Source organism: Equus asinus, chromosome 22 (genome assembly GCF_041296235.1).
Source record: "Equus asinus isolate D_3611 breed Donkey chromosome 22, EquAss-T2T_v2, whole genome shotgun sequence".
Classification (NCBI taxonomy): Eukaryota; Metazoa; Chordata; class Mammalia; order Perissodactyla; family Equidae; genus Equus; species Equus asinus.
In genome coordinates, this window is record NC_091811.1 from 69,413,352 (window position 1) to 69,432,773 (window position 19,422).

The window sequence follows — 19,422 nt, forward strand, 5'->3', positions numbered from 1 at the left end:
TGCTGCCGGAAGTAGTCACATCAGAATTAAGGGGAAGAAATTCTGAAGCTGTCGCACGGGCTAAGAAAGTCCATGATCCAGGCAATTTACTGGAGGCAAAGCCAGGGTTACAGGAAGAAATCCAGGCTGAACACCACGCTCGCCCGTCAGGGGCTCTGCAGGTGCACCTGGAGGTAATTTGTGAGACCTGCCTCCCTGCATGGTGAGATGATGAGACACAATCAGAAGTACTGGTATTTTCACCCCAAAAGAGAACAAGAACCTCAGGAAAGGAGAAAGGCAGTGAGACCGTCAGCCCAAATGAACAAGACAACGCCCCGGACTCGACTCTCCAGTGAACAGAGCCGTCGGGCGATGGTTTGCCTCCATCACCCGGCACCAAATCCAGTTCATGCTGGTGAAGAGCCACAGGCCGCTCTAACTAGAGGACCCCTTTTCTTGCACTTAAAAACTATCTTAGCAAAAGGCCGTGCAGTATGAAGGCCACGTGGACAGGAGACATTCATGAACTGATGCCGAGGGGAAGCCGGGATTAGTGGTTGGGTGACATATCCTTTAGCTTCTGGCAATTTTTAGCCTCCAAGTTGATCACCTGAGACTCTGACGTAAGGCTGCTCTGTGAATGGAAATCTGCTGTTCAGATCTAAGTCATTATCGTGACTATCAGGATAATCAGGCCCTAGATCATTCGGGGTGGCGACACCTCTGTCCATCCCTGACTAGAGCTTTCAGGGACTGCATCATGTAGCAGAGACAGGTCAGCCGGTCAGCCGTGTGGCCCGAGGGCAGCCACAGTTTCTCTCCGGGACGTCTGCGGGTTTAGACCGTTCTACGGACACTTTCAACACCAGCATGTGGTAACGACGTAAATCAGGGGTTCTTAACCTTTCTGAGGTCACAGAAACTGTGAGGATCTGACGAAAGCCACGTGCTCTCTCCTCAAGGAGATGCACACACCTTCTCCATCCTCAGCAACTTCAAGGACAATTTCGGGCATCACTAAATTCCTAAAGTCTGGCGTGGAGCACCAGGTGAAAACCCCGACCGAGGCGATTTCTGATGATTCTCTCACCCATCAAACATTTATTGGGTGCCTCCTAGCCAGACACTGTGCTGGGTGATAGGACGACGTCAATTGTCCCAGATCCTCATGGAAAAACTGACATTTTAAAATGCAAATAACCCATAACTCAGCAGGAAAGGTTTGACTAAATATTAACGTCAACCTGAAGCAGAGCTCTCAGACGTAAACCCCAGCAAGCGTCAGCACTGGGGAAAACGGTAGCTGGCTGAATTCAGTTCTTTCCAGCACGTGGAAGACCTGGCATTCATCGCCTTTGCTAAGATTTGGCTCCCCGGTCCCAGAACTACAACTGTTCACCCTTCCCCTTGTATGGCGAAGGGTGAACGGTGGTCTTGACCCACAGAGGTTGCAGAAGGATCAGGACACAGAATTTGTAGGCTCTGGAGTCACCTAGAATGGGGTTTAAACCCAGGATCTGAGATGCACTGGCTGTTTAACAAGTTACTTCACCTCCCTGGACCTCGGTGTCCTGCTCTGTAACATGGGAACAATAACCACCTCCTCAGTGGAGAGTTTGAAGGATTAAGTTAGTGATACATGTAAAACCCGGGTCTAGCAACACAAAGTATTCCCAAGATGGAAACATTGTTACATGTTTGAATACACTGAATTCCAGAAACGAACAGGGTGTTTATCTCACTCTAAAGGTGACTGCTCCCATAAGGAGTTTCTGGGTAAGATATGAAGACTCTGCAACAGTGCTGTGATCTCCGCGGCGCTAACCCCGTGGTCACAGAGTCGCTGCAGATCTACGGAGCCCGTGCCACGTGGCAGCCGTCGGTACGGAGCTGTCCCTCCCGTGGCCTCACCTGTCCGCTCTTGGCTGAAGGAGTGACTCTCGTACTGGCCGCTCCTCGTGGTCACTGTCACGTTGTAGAGGCGGCCGGGCGTGAGGGAGCTGAAGGAGCATTCGCTGACGGACTTGGCAATGACGAGCGACTGGACCACGCTGCCACCATGGGAGAGCCTCACCACGTAGTTGTCCACGTCTCCGGCGGCCGGCAGCCAGGACACGCCAAGGTAGTCGTTACGGCCCGAGTTGTTCACCGTCACTCCGCTCACCGTGGAAGGGACTGCGGTTTAAAAAGGGGGAAGTTAAGAGGAAAAGCTCCATCGCAAGTTTGGTCGTCCACCGCGTCAGCAAAGATAGTGAGGACTCAGGATGGCCGGGAGGTGGAGGGAGCGCGGGGGCCCCCCTTAGCTCCGAAGCCGAGCGCTCTCACATCAGCAGCCACCAAGATAAAAATGCAGGAGGCCTCGTGGGTGCCTCACAGACACAAGGCCGCCGCGGCTGCATTTTTATGGCACTGCTGTTTGAAAAGTGTTATAGGTGGGGGCGTTTTATGTGACTGTGTCGGGAGGTTCCCTCTGAGGGAAAGGGAATGAACGCTACACTTTCCAAAGGAATCGGCTGGAGCCAAACTCATCCATAAGGCAAAGACGGCTCAGGGGACAGGCGAAGAGCGCGACGGCTTTTCTAAAGGCCTCGGGCTCTGGGACGATGCCACCGTCTGGGGGTGAAGTTATTCGTACCTGGGGAGTCTGACAACTACCACGACCAGAGGGGTTGTGTTTTCTCTTTGCAAAGCATTTCCTGCCCTCTAGTGGCAAGAAATGACCCTAAACGCCTATCCTGGAAGCAACGAGTCTGGAAACGACCCACTGTGGGCAGCAAGAGCTGCCGTGATAATGGGCTTTGTGACGTCGGCCATGATCATTTGCTTATTTCACCTGGGGTGCCACAAACATTTGCTGAGAACCTGCTATTTGCCGAGTGTACAAAGCAGAAAAGATGAGGACGCCTTCAAGGAGCTCCTTGGCTGGAAGGATAGTCTGCAAATTCATCATTGTGGATTTGAGTAACAGCTGCACCATGTAACAGACATAAGTGGGCAGTAAATAGTGCTTCCAGCAGTGACATCAGAGTAAAATCCTACAGGACAGCTGAACGGCACCACTGTTTCCATCATTAGTTGATTAACTTCAGCTAAATATTTTCATATAATTGTCAGTATCAGCACATCACATACAATGAATGAGATTTGGCTCGACGACCCTGGGGATCTTTCTAACATATTATACTCTGACTCTGTAACTTAGGCCCCAGAGTCTTCTTCTCACGTACAAGCACTCATCCATCACCAAAGATTACAAACAGCACCTCATTGAACAATCCTGCGAATGTTGTTCCATATCTATGGACATTTCCTAGATGTAAAGTTGAACTTTTAGCCATAATATTTATGTATCGATGCTTTTCTTCTTCCTTCTTCCCTCCATCTAATCTCAAAAGAACTAGGCTTGTTTTTCAAAACTGCTAGAAATATTTGCAACTACTAACATTTTATTAGAAAAGATACAATTATCAAAAGTTATACCAACAATATAAATTCATGTTTAAGAAAAAATAGATATAAAATTTGTTTGTTTTCCTTCAGAATGAGCATTTTCTCAGGTTAGAATTAGATTTGTTGTGCATATATGATATCTTTAATTTTAACTATTTTGTCACCTTATATGGGCTGGGAGTTTACTTACATGTTTCAATTCTGGAAATATAAGAGAATGAGAAAACTTCTCAAAATTATTTCAGTATTGACCAATATTTCAGCAACCTGGGTAGATGGTAATGATTATCAAGCTTTAGCCATTGAACTTTTTACAATCAACTACAAAATTTACTAATCTGGTGTCTTTCAAAATCTTAGTTACTGTGTTTCTCTGGTCGTACCCCATTTTTCTCCCTTCTCATGATAATGCCAGTGAACTCTTAATGTGTTTGAATAAAATAACTCATGCTTGTATTAATTCATATTCTGCCCTTTCCTCAAAACTTTATGATCATTCTTCAAAGAATTTCTTGTCTCTTTTTGTATGCCTCTTATATAATCTGAGTCAAACACTGATACCTCTGTTACATTAAAATTAGGTACAAAAATAATTGCAAGTCCACTTATTTCAAGTGATATCAGACACCAAGCTATTTCATTCTATCCCAAGAAGCTGGACAGCCCTATGGTGTCTGAAATGGGAACCAGCCTGAGTGGCAGAGTCTGGCTCGTTGCTCACCAAACCATTTCCTTCTCCTTGGACACACAGCTCCACTGTTTCTCAGCCTCTCCTGTGGTTACGTGTGGCCGTACGACTGTGTTCCCAACACTAGAGTGTCGAGTGTTTACCTCCGGGCTGGTAAACTCCCCTCCCCAAACCTCCGTTCTCTGGAGAGATGGGGAGACCTCCGCAGACTGAGAGGAGGGAAGAACCACAGCCAGCAGGAGCCCGGACCCCGCATCACCGCTTGGAGAAAAACCAACCAACAGAGCTGTCCGGTCTGGACCCCCGCACTGCACAGCGGGGCGAGCAGCAGTCAGCCAGCGTAACCTGCCTGATCCAACTGCACCTGGCTGGGGAGCGCCTGCGAGGTCCCTCTCAACTCCCCCCACCTCCTTGATATTTCTCCTTCCCCACTCTCACACCCAGTGTTGGGGTGATTCCCGCAGATGGAGCAGAGACCGAGACAGAGAAATAAGTTAATGGCGGAGACAGGACCAGAATCTAAGCTTCGTGATTCTCAAACTAAGCTTTCCAGTCCTCCACCCCAATAACGCTACACCCGTGGGAGGTGCCACGAACCACTAAGAGGGAAGGAAAGAAGGATCAGGAGAATGACACGCGCGACAGTGTCAGCCGCCACAGCACGACAGAAAGGGCATGCGTCAGCGGGCTTCCACCGAGATTGCGACACGTCCTCACAGTGACCTGGGTGCTCTTCTGAGAGCGTTAATGAAGTTAACGTCCTGCGGGCTCAGTAAGTAGACGAGATTCATGATTTTGGAAAAGGATCTATTTGTAATCCCTGCAGCCGACACAGAGTCTGAGCACCAGAGACCCAGGAGGAGCCGGAAATCCTACTTGTGAGAATCACATAGAACTAAGCAAGCAAAGCCACCGAGCTGACTAAGGTCACAACGGTTACCAAAGTTTCTGTTGGATTTACTTAGTTTCTTTCTAGGAAACTAGAAGGTGGATTCTACCCTGTGTTTCTATCTTTCTTTGGGTCGTGTAGGAAATTACATCCCTTCTTGGGGCGGCACCTCCGTCGGACACATGTGAACAGACGGCAGGTATCTGTCTACTCAGCACCCTGGCCTGTGTGACTGCGGGCCCCTCAGGGTCCAGGAACATCATTTACGTGGCGTATAGCATCCCGCACTCGTCTAGTGCTGCTTATGAAAATACATGCGATCTAGGAATTTTACCGACACAACTTTGACCACAGAAGTCGGAGAGCGTCTCCTTTCTATGTCTTGAAACCAAGAATATGAAAGAGAGGGGGAGATACTATTTTTTAAATCTCATTAGCTGTTTTCCTCAACCGACACAGACACTTCAGAGGAAATCAGCTGAATGAGGGACAAGCCTATGCGTCAGCTGCCATCACATCCCACAGAGGTCTCCCTGGCGCTCGCCCGCCCTCTGACTGGCACTCCTGGGAGAGCAGAGCAGCGCGTGCAACCTGGATGGCAGGGAAACGCGGCCCTCAGGAAGGAAGGAACGCAGGTCTGTGTGGAGGGTGTTCCCAAACCCCAGGATACGCTCGGGGGCTCCGCGTGCTCAGGCTGCAGGTCCAGGCAGCCCCCTACCTGTCCTGCCCTCCTCCACCACCTGCCGGGACGAGATGCCTCCGCTCACTGTCGTCACCACCACGGAGTAGAGGCCGCCGGACTTGAGGGAGTGGAAGCTGTATCTGCTCGTCTCCCCGGAGACGCTCTCGTTTTTGATGACCACATTTTCGTGGATCAGCAGGACCTGGTAGAACTCTATGTCCCCCGGTGCCCGGGTCCAGTTAGTAAAGAGGCTGCTGGTGGTCCCTTGGTTGGCCACATGCAAACTGGTCACTTGGGCAGGCACTGAAACACAGGGGGCAGAGAGAAGAAAAGACGGATGACACTTATTCACCCTGAGGAAGCATAACAGAAATGAGTAAAAAATGGAGACAGTCTTGGGCCAGCCCCGGTGGCCCAGTAGTTAAGTTGAGCACGCTCTGCTTTGGCAGCCTAGGTGTGGTTCCCAGGCATAGAACCACACCACTCATCAGTCAGTGGTCATGCTGTGGCAGTGTCTCACACAAAAAAAAAGGAAGATTGGCAACAGGTGTTAGCTCAGGGCAAATCTTCCTCAGCAAAAAAAAAAAAAAAAAAGGAGACACGATTGAAAATGCTATATATATATATACGTATTTTTTTTTTTACTATAGACTCTCGGGTCTATTTCCTGTGCATCAGGAAGAACTACTCCCCTACAGAGACTCTGCCCTTCTGACAAAGCTGCTTATATGGGAAATCAAAATTATTTTAAATCCAAGGATGAGATGATGCACGCCTATTAAGTAGTTTTGATTTTAAATTTTACATGATGAAAGGCTGCTACTTTTGAAGACTGCTTACTTAAGGTGACTTTATCCATCCACACCCTGTGAGAACTCAAAGCCACAGGACCCGCCTGAGCCATGGTCCTTATGGGTGGAACTGGGAAATCCCTTCAACCCGATGATAGGCTGCAGTCTAGAACACGGGCTAATTCTTTGCTGGCATGTTCTGGAGAGGGCTATTATTATTATACATGAAAATGTTGCAATAATATGTTATATTATATAACAATAATTAATAAGAACTACTGAGTGCCTACTGTGTGCCAATTATGGGCTCTATGCTTTATAGAGATTACGTTATTTGATACTCATTGAAAACTCTATAAGGTTCATTTTCCTATTCCCTTTCCTGAGGAGGAAACTGAAGATCATAAGGAGTGAGTAAGCTAGCCTGTGTCCCGGTGCCAACAACCAGTCCACCTGGGGCCTGAAGCCGGCCCGGTCTGGCCCGTGAGCCTGCGCCCTCTTGCTGGTCAGCAGCCACTGTGACTTCTGACCACCTGTGAACGAATCGTTTCCACAGCTCTTGAAGCTGGCACTTGATCAGCACGCACCTTCTCTGTGCCTCTTCCCTGAATCAGGATGATCAAAGCGACTGGGACCTTGGCACAACCCTTCTCGGAATTCACTGACTTTCAGATTAAGATACAAACATATTTGTTAAAGATATTACTATGCTTGGGTCAGAAGATTCAATTCTAATTCTAAATTTCATATGGAAAGCAAAGGAATTCATACGCCAAAACAATTTCAAAAAAGAAGAAAAACTTGGAGGACGAACATCATCTAATTTCAGGACTTACTAGAAAGCTACAGTGATGAAGACAGTGTGATCCTGGCGAAGACAGACCACAGATGGGAGGAACAGAGCTCAGAGTCTAGAAACAGGCCGGCACAGATCCAGGCAACTCATGTTTTACAGGGACGCACGGGCAATTCGGTGGAGAAAGGATAGTGTTTTCAACAAATAGGGCTGAAAGTATTAAATGTCCATAAGTAAAGAAGTAAATCTTGACTCCTATCTCACACATATATAAAAATGAGCTCAAAATGGATGCTGCACCTAAATTTAAAACCTAACACTACAACATTTCTAGGAGAAAATCTTTGTGACCTTGTGTTAGGCAAAGATTGCTTAGATAGGACACCAAAAGCATGATGCATGACAGAAAAAAATGACAAATTGATATCAAAATTAAAAACATTTTCTTCAAGATACACTAATAAATTAATGACAAGACAAGCCACAGACTTGGAGAAAACATTTCAACACACATTTCTGACAAAAGACGTATTTAGAATAAAGAATTCTCAAAATTCAATGATAAGAAACAAACAATTCTGCTAAAAAATGGGCAAGCGGCCGGCCCAGTGGCATAGTGGTTAAGTTTGCACGTTCTGCTTCGGTGGCCTGGGGTTCACAAGTTCAGATCCTGGGCGGGGACCTGCACTGCTCATCACGCCATGCTGTGGCAGCAGTCCACATACAAAACAGAGGAAGATGGGCACAGACGTGAGCACAATCCTCCTCAAGCAAAAGGAGGAAGACTAGCAGCAGATGTCAGCTCAGGGCCAACCTTCTTCACCTCCCCCCGAAATAAAGGGCAAAATATTTGAAAATATCTTCTTCCCCAGAGAAGATAAATGGATCGTAAATAAGCATATGACAAGATGCTCAACACCATTAGTCACTGGGGAAAGGCAAATTAAAACCACATGAGACACCACTACACACTCATTAGAATGGCCAAAATTAAGAAAAAAACTGACAATACCAAGAGCTGCTGGGGATAAGAGGAACTGGAAATTTCACATGTTGCTGACGCAAAAGTAAATCTGCAACCGCTTTGGAGAACAGTTTGGGAGTTTCTGCAAAGTTAAGCATATTCTTACCATATGACCCTGCGGTCTGAGTGCTGCGATGATGAAAACGACCTTAGTCTAAGCGATGCCTTGGATTGCCATTCCTGGCAGTATGGCAGGCTACATGCCATAAAGGCCCCCCAGTCAACACAACTACAGGTGTTGGATAAAACATGAAAACGTAAATGCATGAATGAGTTGTCAAGAATGCAAGGAATTCTCAGAGACCTAAAGCAAGTGACAGACAGGCTCGGACCTAGCACCGCTCGTCAGGCCGCGCTCAGGTGGCGTCCCACAGAGAGGAAGTAGAAGGATTTACAACTAGAACATACAGCTATGCACTGGGGCTTTGGGGAGAAAGGGAAAAGAAAAAAGAAGCAGATTGGCAATAGATGTTAGCTCAGGGCTAAGCTTCCTCACCAAAAAAAAAAAAAAAATCATCAATGTGCTGAGAGAAAATAACTTTCAACATAGAATTGTAACCCAGGGAAAATATCTTTCAAGACTGAGAGCTAAATAAAGACATACCCAGAAAAACAAATGTGTAGAGAGTTTTTCCCTAAAAACTCTCAGTAGAGGCCAGCCTGGTGGCATAGCGGTTAAATTCATGGGCTTCGCTTCAGCAGCCCAGGTTTACAGATTCAGATCCTGGATGTGGACCTAGCACCACTCATGAAGTCACACTGTGGTGGCATCCGCTTAGAGGAATACGGCAATAGATGTTAGCTCAGAGCCAATCTTCCTCTCAAAAAAGTTTAAATAAACAAATAAAAACTCTCAGTAAACAAATGTGAAGAATGTTCTCCAGGATGAAGGAAAGTCATCCCAGATGGAACCTCTGAGATACAGGAAGGAAAGGTGAGAAGAAAAGTGGTAAATTGGTGGATCAATCCAAAAGATACATTGGCTGCATAAAACAATAATTATATTTTTTGTGGGATTAAAAAAGGAGACAGGGGGCTGGCCCAATGGCACAGCAGTTAAGTGTGCATGTTCTGCTTCGGCGGCCCAGGGTTCATTGGTTCCGATCCCGGGTCAGGACATGGCACCACTTTGCAAACCATGCTGTGGTAGGCGTCCCACATATAAAGTGGAGGAAGATGGGCACGATGTTGGCTCAGGGCCAGTCTTCCTCAGCAAAAAGAGGAGGACTGGCAGCAGATGTTAGCTCAGGGCTAATCTTCCTCAAAAAAAAAAAAAGGAGAGAGAAATAAAATACAGGGCAACAATAATATATAAATTGGAAAGGGGAGTCTCTGATGATGACCTTGCTTTCTATTTCCCTGAGAAAATGAGCTATTGACAGATAACTGGCCACACTGCACCCATCTGTCTACTGGCATCTGCACCTGTGTCCTCTCTGCTTCTAGCCCGCCCTGGAGGTAAACCACCGACACGCCCTTCTAAGGACAACTCCTTCCCTTTTTTCTAGGTCCCAAGGCCTCTGCCTACTCACAGAATCACTGAAGCAGCTCTTCCCTCTCTCTTTACATCACCACCACTCCTCCCTCTTCCAGAATATTTCCACCAACACAAAACAGGTCAGTATTTCTTCTATCCTTAAAAAATAATCCTCCGTGGGGCCAGCCCAGTGGCGTAGCAGTTAGGTTCTTGCACTCCACTGGGCAGCCCGGGTTTCATGGGTTCGGATCCTGAGTATGGACCTACACATTGCTCATCAGGCCATGCTGTGGTAGGCGTCCCACATACAACACAGAGGAAGATGGCCACAGATATTAGCTCAGGGACAATCTTCCTCACACACACACAAATAACAATCCTCTTTTCCAACACACATCCTCTTTCAGATGCTGCCCTATTACTCTGCTCTCCTTTGCAGCAAAACTCCTTGGAAAGGCTGTTCTCTGTTCTGTTTCAATTTTTAGCAGAATAAACCCAAACAAAGTGAAAAAACGGTACTAGGAAAGACAAGAGCTGAAATTAGTCAAATAGAAAACAAACAATAGAAAGGATCCATAAAACAACGCCCAGGACATCACAGGCACTTAACGAACATTTGTCAGTTGAATGTTGAACAATTCAGCAGACAGGATACTTTTAAAGCCTAAAATTTATTTAAAAACCTATTACCTGTTCTTCCCTTTGTTGAAGATGAATTTTTTAAGTCTCCACTAATAGTGGTGACTGTAGCTACGTATTTTCGCCCAGGCACCAGGTCAGTAAAAGTGAATTCTTTGGCATCTTTGGGGAGTGACTTGTGGACGAGTAAGAGGTTTCTGTCGGCTAGTGAGATGACGTATTTCTCCCATTCCGCGGCGGGGGTCTGCCACATGACGCTCAGCGAAGTCTCGTTGGCGTGTTTGACACGAAGCTGGAGGACAGCCAGGGGGGCTGAGGAGACAGCAGTGGAGGCGCGGGTCAGTGACAAACTCAGATACACGCGAGTGTTTTTAGAGAGCTGTTTGCGGCCATCCGCGGGAGCTCAGCATTTCTTCTCTGAATACTTGTGAGCAATAAGGAAAAAAAAGCTAATCGCAAAAAACTTTGTTCGTGTAACATAACGGAAATAAGGATTCAAAAGAACAGTACTGGAAAATGCTTTACTGGGTCATTTAATTTTCACCACGGTACTTTATGAGTGTTTATCTCTTCATATGAATTCTGTGATACAAAAATATTTAGTTTAATCTTGCTGCCCACAAAAACCTCAGGGAAGGTCCACGTCCGCGTATTCCACGTCCGTGGACTGAGGGCTTGGGAAGACGATGATTCTCCCCTTCATCTCTGAGCGGGGGACACCCACGTGCCGTGAGACGGGGAGTAATGATGGTAGCTGAGTAAGAACTCCCAGCATGCAAAGAATTGAAATTGCTTCCATTTCCTTAAAAGGTGTTATTATTACAATTTCTAGGAGACATTGTTAAGAGCACAGCGTTGGGCCCACAAACAACAGGGAAGCCAAAGCATGGATGAATTGTGTAAAATTATATTGCGGTTTTCGCACCAAAGAAATTTTCTATAATTCCGTTCTAATTGACTCCCTAAATCTGCACCTTCCGTCTTCAACACAGTACACGGAAATGCATCAGCGTGTTTTCACCAAAGCCTGCTTGCACGTGCTCCTGCCCCAGAGGTACAGGTCGAGGAGGCTTCTCCTGAGAGTTCGTGCACGTGCCGAGAGCCCTCCTGCCCTCGACTGTGCGCCCAGGTCGTCTGAGGGGAGCGAGCAAACACCTGAGAGGACACAGACACTTGTTCTGCGAAATTCTAAAAGTGCTTGCTTATCATCCAATGGATGTGAATATTTGGAAAACGAAGAGATTACTGGAAGACACAGTTGGGAGGCTGAGGAGGTGTCCCAGTCCTTTTCGCTGACATTCTTTTAAGAAGAACGTTGAGTTAATGTAGTTATTTCCTTATCATCAGACAAGACTAAGAGAGAAGATGTCTGAATCTTACTCCAAGTACGGACCATTCCACGTCCCAGGGATTTTCATGGAAACGTTGAGCTTAGCAGGGCAACTCTCTTATTTGAAAGCTGAGGAAACAGACTCGAAGAGGTTGTGACTTGCCCAAGGAATTACAGTATAGTGGTGACAGCAAGAATCCCAAACCCAGCTCTCAGGGTGCCCGTCCCCTCCGCCCTGACACCTGGAGCTGGCTCTCTCCACTTCAGTGACCTGGCTGGGTGCTGAAGCGCCCCCATGGTTGCGTGAGGTCGAGGCAGAGGTTCTCTAACACTGAGCGCCAGCCAAAGTCATCACTACCTACTCTCCAGGGAAGGATTCTCAGATTTCCTCCCCATTCTTTTGATGCTTAAAAATGTCTTTCGCTTATAAAATAATGGAGTTACTAGTGGAAGTGATTTTTAATGTCCTAATTTAACAAAATCAAACGTTACCAACCTCTTTCAGTCTGCGAGTCTATAATCCCTCAGATTCAGGGAACACTGGGGAGCGACACTGATGGTCACCTGGGTTCCTTGGGAGAGGCACTAATTGCAAATTCAGGTTCCATCAGTCATTACCCCTTGCTGTTTGCTTACCTGTCCTGCCATGGCAACGCTTAGAATTCTTCAGATTTCCACTCTCCACAGTGACCTCCACCTCGTACTGCCTTCCCGGCACGAGCCCCGCATCATCTATGGCGTAGTGCGTTTCCTGCTTTCCCACGGTGGCGTTGAGCAGTGCCTGGGAGCCGTTGGAGAGCAGGATCCGGTACCGCTCCCAGTCTCCAGCGGGGGGCGACCAGCTCACCACGAGGGACCTCAGAGAACCATTGCTGTTCACCTCCAGGTTCCCAACTTTCTCTGGAACTAACAGTGAAAGGAGGTCAAAGGGAGATACTAAAAGCCAGGAGTAAGATCCTCAGTCGCTCTTCATGGGCAACAGTAGATAAGAGACCTGACGGCTGCAATTCAAAACATTTCTACCCCCTCCTGATGTTTCAGAATTGCAAAGGAGCGCTCTTTCCTTATTTTGGAGACATCTGACACTCAAGAAATGTATCCTAAGATCATTTTTGTAATATGCGATCTTCTGGAACACTGTTAATAACCTAGTGATATGAACACTGCTTTACCGATTGCACACCAGCTCTAGAGACAATACTGATGTTGCTTCTCAAGATGGTGACGTTGATGGGTGTGGCAACCTTCGGAAGACACTCTGGATGTCGTGGTCATGAAACATTCCTCCCTCTCTTTTCTAACTGAAGAGATCCATCTTCTTGCAAGATAGTCTCATCTTACTATTCCTTTGCTCCAAAACATTCAAGGTCTCTCCCTTAACTACAGAATAAGCATCAAGTCTGGCGTGGCACTCGTGGCTCTGCAAAATCAGACCCACATCCTTCCAGCCTTAGCTCTTACTTCTGCCACAGCCACTCTCCTCCTCCCCTACTCTTCAGTGCTGGCCTCAGCTGCACATTCTTCAGCCTGTACGTCCCCTGGCTCTTCTGCCTCAGAACCTGTGCTATGTTATTCCTCCTGCTCCAATGCCCTTCCTTCTTTCCCCTCTTCACCTGCCAAGAGTTTCACAGTTTTTAGGTCCCACTCAAAGGCCATTTCCTCCAGGAAGTCTTCACTGATCTTCTGAAAGAGAATTTTGCTCTGTTCTTTCTCACCATATGGCTCTTATTGGGGATCTCTAACAGCACAGACAGTGGACTTGGAATTAGACTGCCTGGTTTAACCTCCAGCCCCACCATTTACTGGCTGGATGACCGAGGACAAGTTATTTGACGTCTCTGAATTATCTGTAAAATGGTGACAATAACAGGGCCTTTCTCATGGTTTTATTGTGAGAACTAAAAGAAATCATGGTGTAAAGTGTTTAGTGAGTGCCTGACACATGGAAGTACCAACACACAATAGCCGTCATTAAAATGTACTATTTGTATTTTGTGTGTGTGTATTCTACATTTGTGACTAAAATGTAACTACCTTAAAAGCAAGTATTTCACACTTTGTGGGCAACCTATGGCCTCTGTCTCATATTTTTCTTTCATTTTCTTTTTTTTAAAATCCTTTAAAAATGCAAAACCACTCTTTGCGTGGGTCTATACAAAAACAGGTCACAGCCGACATTTGGCCCAAGGGCATAGTCTGCTGAACTCTGCCCTTTTTTTGAAGAAGATTAGCCCTGAGCTAACATCTGCTGCCAATCCTCCTCTTTTTGCTGAGGAAGACTGGCCCTGAGCTAACATCCATGCCCATCTTCCTCTACTTTATATGTGGGACGCCTGCCACAGCATGGCTTTTGGCAAGTGGTGCCATGTCTGCACCTGGGATCCAAATTGGTGAACGCCGGGCCACCAAAGCGGGACGTGCACACTTAACCGCTGTGCCCCCGGGCCAGCCCTGAACTCTGCCATTTTAACAGCTCCCAACACTCATAGTCCAGTAATTTACACATAGAAGCCACGGGAGAAATGTCTGGTGACATAAACTAATAAAATAACTTACGGGACGCTTGGTTGAGCGCTCACTGGCCCTCACATAACTGTTGATGGGAAATGTTTTATTCATCAGTATCCATGCTAATGCATTCATGCTACATGTGGGTGGGACATGAAAGAGCACAGGGCAGAGCCAGTTATGGGATCATTCAGGAATCAATCCAAACACGTGTGTTTAAATAACTCAGATGAAGAAAATGATCCTGCTTCACTCTGTATCTGGGGCCCTGGCCACAGACACCCACAGTCGTGTAGAGCCTGCTTCCCAGGTTGGGAAAGGAGTCTTCCTACCAACTTACTTTTTCCTATGCTAAGATGGATCAGAGTTATCTGGGCAGCCAAGGAGTACTCCTGAGCCCTGGACTCACCTGTCCTGCCCATGACTGTCTTCTGAGCACACTAGACTCACCTGTCCTGCCCATGGCTGTCTTCTGAGCCCTGGACTCACCTGTCCTGCCCACGGCCGTCTTCTGAGCACACTAGACTCACCTGTCCTGCCCATGGCTGTCTTCTGAGCCCTGGACTCACCTGTCCTGCCCACGGCCGTCTTCTGAGCCCTGGACTCACCTGTCCTGCCCACGGCCGTCTTCTGAGCCCTGGACTCACCTGTCCTGCCCACGGCCATCTTCCGAGCCCTGGACTCACCTGTCCTGCCCACGGCCGTCTTCTGAGCACACTAGACTCACCTGTCCTGCCCACGGCCGTCTTCTGAGCCCTGGACTCACCTGTCCTGCCCACGGCCGTCTTCTGAGCCCTGGACTCACCTGTCCTGCCCACGGCCATCTTCTGAGCACACTAGACTCACCTGTCCTGCCCACGGCCATCTTCTGAGCCCTGGACTCACCTGTCCTGCCCACGGCCGTCTTCTGAGCAGACAAGTGGCCAGAGACACAGCTGACGGTAACTTGATACAGCCGTCCGGGGATTAAGTCTTTAAATTGGGTTTCAATAACCTGAGGTGCCAACATTCTGGATTCTTTGATGGTGCCTTGGTGAGACAGGGTAATGTTGTAGGAATCCACATGTCCAGAAGGTCTTTGCCACTTGACTTTTAGAGAGGTCGAAGTGCCATCGTTTGTCAACCTCAGATTTGAGACTGCCATGGGGACTAAGTAGGAAGAAAGGAAATGAGACTTTGACTCAGGATGTCTTGCCAGTCTTGTGGCCAAACTCCGACCTACATTCGAACCCCTACGAGCACGCTCCCTGCTCAGGAGAAAATAACAGCTTCGCGTGAGAAAAACGTGCTGCAAAACCAAAGTGGAAAGAGCACAAAGAGGACAGGCAGGAGCCGGGTTCCAGCAGACCTGGCCAGTAGTCGGCTGGGCAGCCCTGGGCAGCTCTGTCCATCCCCCTGAGCTTGGGAGTCCATATTGAAGGCTTGGTCCAAAGACCCCAAATGGCATCTTCCAGTTCTGAAATTCTTTAAGTGGAATGCTCAAAGAAGTCTCTCATCTGCCTAATTTCTCCACATCGTTATGTATTTAATAACAGCAAGCACATAATAAGTACATTGGTCAACTGATTGGCCATAACAAAATTCTGTATGCTAAAACTATCTTATTTTTCATAGTAAATCATGATAAAGTTAAAGCTTAAGAGCTGTGTCATTATTTCATCAAAGGAACACGACGACAAAAGAGAGCTACTTTGGCGAGCATTCTTTCTACCTCCCGTCTACGCTGTAATTTTGGGCCTCTCTAATGGCACAACATAAATTAACAATGTTTCATTATAACAATGGGCATAGCACACTGATTTTGCATCGGCGTTAGAACTGTAACTTGCTCTTGTTATACATAAACAGTTCTTAAGACATATGGTACATTTTTGTTGGGAATGTCTATACGTCTTTGAGGCGTGATATGAAAGTTACGTAAATGTCAGGGGTCCCCAGATATCTCTTCCACCAACCTCCTATAGTTACAGAACTCTTTCCACTAGAGTGATTTCTAAGGCACTACAGATTTTAGAGTTTCTCTTAAAATGAGGTAGCTTAGCAAGGGAAGGGATTTATTAACACATTGGACCCACCCGAAGCACGAGAATCCACTAGAATGTAGGCAGCATGAGGGCACACACTTTGTCTGTCTGGGACACTGTCAGATCCACAATGCCTGGCATTTGGTTTACACTCAGTACATACTGAATGAATGAACGTGTACATGAATTATTCATTAAAACTTGGGGTGGGTCAGTTCACGCAGCCACGGTAAGCTGTGAGAACAGCTCAGTGGGTCTCAGGACACATTGTGTGGACACAGGGTGTTAGAAATGGCTGTCTCACGGGAGTGGTGTTTGAACAGCCCCAAGAAAAGTAATCCTGGTTCATTCTGGGTGATGTCACAAGGCAGCGGATGCCTGTTGAAGGGAAGGAAGTAGGAATCCTTGGGGAGGAGAGTGGCACACTAGGGAGAAGCTGGGACTGTATCAGGGGTTAACTGCTCCTTCAGTGTTGCCAAGGGCTGGCCTGAACTTTGGAATGAAAGGGAATCTTTACTTCTCTAACTAGAAGAGTGGACACATATAAAGGCCTTCTATAGCCTGTGAGTTTCAATTTGTCCTATAGCACCATTATTCCAATAACTTAGTAAGCCTTGTTGACTTGAGCTTCATTCTTGCTCAGCTGGCTGGGGGCACTTACGGGTCCTGGCTGGCGTCCACGTGTGGCTCTGCAGCCCTGCGGCCTCAGTCACAATGGTGAGGTTGTAGAGGTGGCCTGGCGTCAGTCCTCGGAAAGTGTAGGAAGTATTGTGTTTGTCCACGGCACTGCTGTGAACCAGGACCGTGTCGGCCATTAGCATCAGCCGGTATCCTTCCACGTTCCCAGAGCCGTGGGACCACGAAATCAGGAGAGAATTAGTTTTTGCTGAAATATCAATATCTTTCACTGGAGATGGCACTAGTGGGACAAAATACATTTCCAAAGCGTCACTCATAATTTCCTTTGGATGACACAGACACATTTAATTTAAAATCACACGTTCATTTCTGCTTCTCTGTACATCTAACTTGTGCAACAACTAATGAAATCTTGAGGCTCCGCTGGAACCTGCATGAATGCTCTTTCCAGAGTCCACAGCCTAAAGTTGCCTCATTGATTACCTGCCCGTCTCCCCACCTGATAGGTGTTAAGGGAGTTTTTGCTGATGAAGTATGACGTGGCACGGCGGTAAAGGGAAAAGAAAAAGGAAAGAACTATAGAAGATGGAAGATGGAAAGAGAATAAAGCAGGGAGAAAATGAGGGGAGAGCGAGTGGCAGGAAGGACAGACTTTTGGGAAGGAGGTGCAACGTGTCACCGTCTCAGGATGTGTGGGTGCACCCAAAGACTTGTTCCAAACACACGGATATGTAGGAAACATCACGACTTGATGGTGGGAGAAGAATCTACAGAGGAGGAAAACATTTAAGAAATAAGATTTATGGCACAAATCCAGAAAAGGAGGCAGGAAATGCTGTTGCCTAAGATTTGAGTTCGAAGGGCTGTTAGGAAACATCTCCTTCATTTTGGAGAAAATTCTACTCCCAGGGAAGTTCCATGATTTGTTCCAAATCATCCAGCAAGCCAGCAGCAAGCCACACCTCCTTATTTTCAGTCCAGTCTTCCCACTGGATGGCACAGCATTTACCTGTCTACTTATCTATCTATCTGTCATCTATCATTTATCTATCGATCAATCATCTGTCATCTATCTATTACCTATCATCTATCTATCATCTATCTATCTGTCTATCTATTATCTATTTATTTATCTATCATCTATCATCCACCTATTATCTACCTATCTATCTATTATCTATTTATCTATCTACCTATCGTCTATCTGTCTATCATCTACCTACCTATATTTTTTTGGTCTAGGGGCATTCTTACTCCTGATTCTTGAATTTAATATAGTTTCAAAAGGAGCACAGAATATTACGTACCCCACCACCTGTGAACAGGTCTTACCTGTTGATCCACTGGTATAAATTGTCAAGGAACGTTTCTGTCCAGAGACAGCTGTGATGGTAATATTGTATCTGCTCCCAGCAGTGAGGTTAGAAAACGTGTATTCATTCCATGAAGTACTTTCTTGGCTTTGGGTCGCCTGTATCTTTTGGTTATCATCCAATAACTGCATTTCATATTGGGTGACTTTTCCAGAAGAAGGAGTCCACGAAACATGTAAGCTGGTTGAATTTGTCTTCTCTCTACTGACTTCAAACCTGGCAGGAGGTAAAGGATCTGCAAGGTAGATACAAAGAAAGAGAATGTGGTTTGAAGACTTTTGCAAATACCTGCTTCCCCTACTATAATCCAGATTCACTTTCCTTAAAAATCTGAAGAATCCGCTGCCCAGGAAACAGACTGGCAGTTTACTTCACTTCCAAACTTACCGTTTTATTTAAAAAAGAAACCCACTTAGCTACTAGTCATACAAACTCCTTTTTCTAATAAGACTTTTTTTGTTTTATTCCAAGCTCTGAGCTTGGAATTCCAAGTAAGGTTACACTTTCTTTGGCTTGCAGTTCTAGCAAACTTTTCAAACATTGATAAACGCTGAAAATCTCAATAACAAATACAGATATTAAGAACTGATTTTGAAATTTGTACTGAATTTGTTCTTTTTTAGGTTGTGGATTTCGGGGGTCAAGTGTACATAACTTTTGGGTGTTTTCACGTATCAGAAAACCACAGAAGCTACAGATGTGATCAGAAGCCTCAGCTGGGTTTGCTCAACACAGCAAATTCTCCCAGCAGCTGGTTCCCTATGGCCCTAGACTTTCTCCGCTTGAGTTCTGGGACAGGAGCCCCAGAGCAGGTGCGATGGGCTAGGCACACACCCAGCTGTTCACTTAGCTTCAACACTCAAAGCCCCGGGTCAGTCTGAGGAGTCCCACTTCCCACGTGTTGAATCTTCACTGTGGAACCTGGAGTGGGATGAACAGCATGTCTCCAGGTTGGGGACTGAGTCAAGGGCATTTAGTGAGCAGCCGTCTTGTGGTGCAGTGGGACCCTCTGAGAAACGAGGCGCTCCCCACCCCAAGTGCTGAGAGCAGAGCCATTGAGAGACACTGCACGCGAACCCTCCACGGTTCTTGGTCTAGGAAGCAGAATGATGACCCTGGAGACTAAACCT

General features: G+C 46.7%; 1 protein-coding gene across 3 annotated transcripts in view; it reads right to left on the minus strand.

Annotated features, from left to right (window-relative positions):
• PTPRB (protein tyrosine phosphatase receptor type B) overlaps positions 1–19,422 on the minus strand; it is a 108,978-nt gene that overhangs the window by 52,467 nt on the left and 37,089 nt on the right. For all 3 annotated transcript variants that reach the window (XR_011497083.1, XM_070494832.1, XM_070494833.1), the window contains 7 exons: positions 18,252–18,527; positions 16,942–17,199; positions 15,142–15,405; positions 12,385–12,654; positions 10,470–10,730; positions 5,728–5,994; positions 1,894–2,157 (listed from right to left, as the gene is read on the minus strand). Coding sequence is in view for 2 of the 3 variants with exons in the window: in XM_070494832.1 (XP_070350933.1) it covers positions 1,894–2,157; positions 5,728–5,994; positions 10,470–10,730; positions 12,385–12,654; positions 15,142–15,405; positions 16,942–17,199; positions 18,252–18,527 (1,860 nt within the window). In the remaining variant the exon portion in view is untranslated. The remainder of the gene's footprint in view (positions 1–1,893; positions 2,158–5,727; positions 5,995–10,469; positions 10,731–12,384; positions 12,655–15,141; positions 15,406–16,941; positions 17,200–18,251; positions 18,528–19,422) is intronic.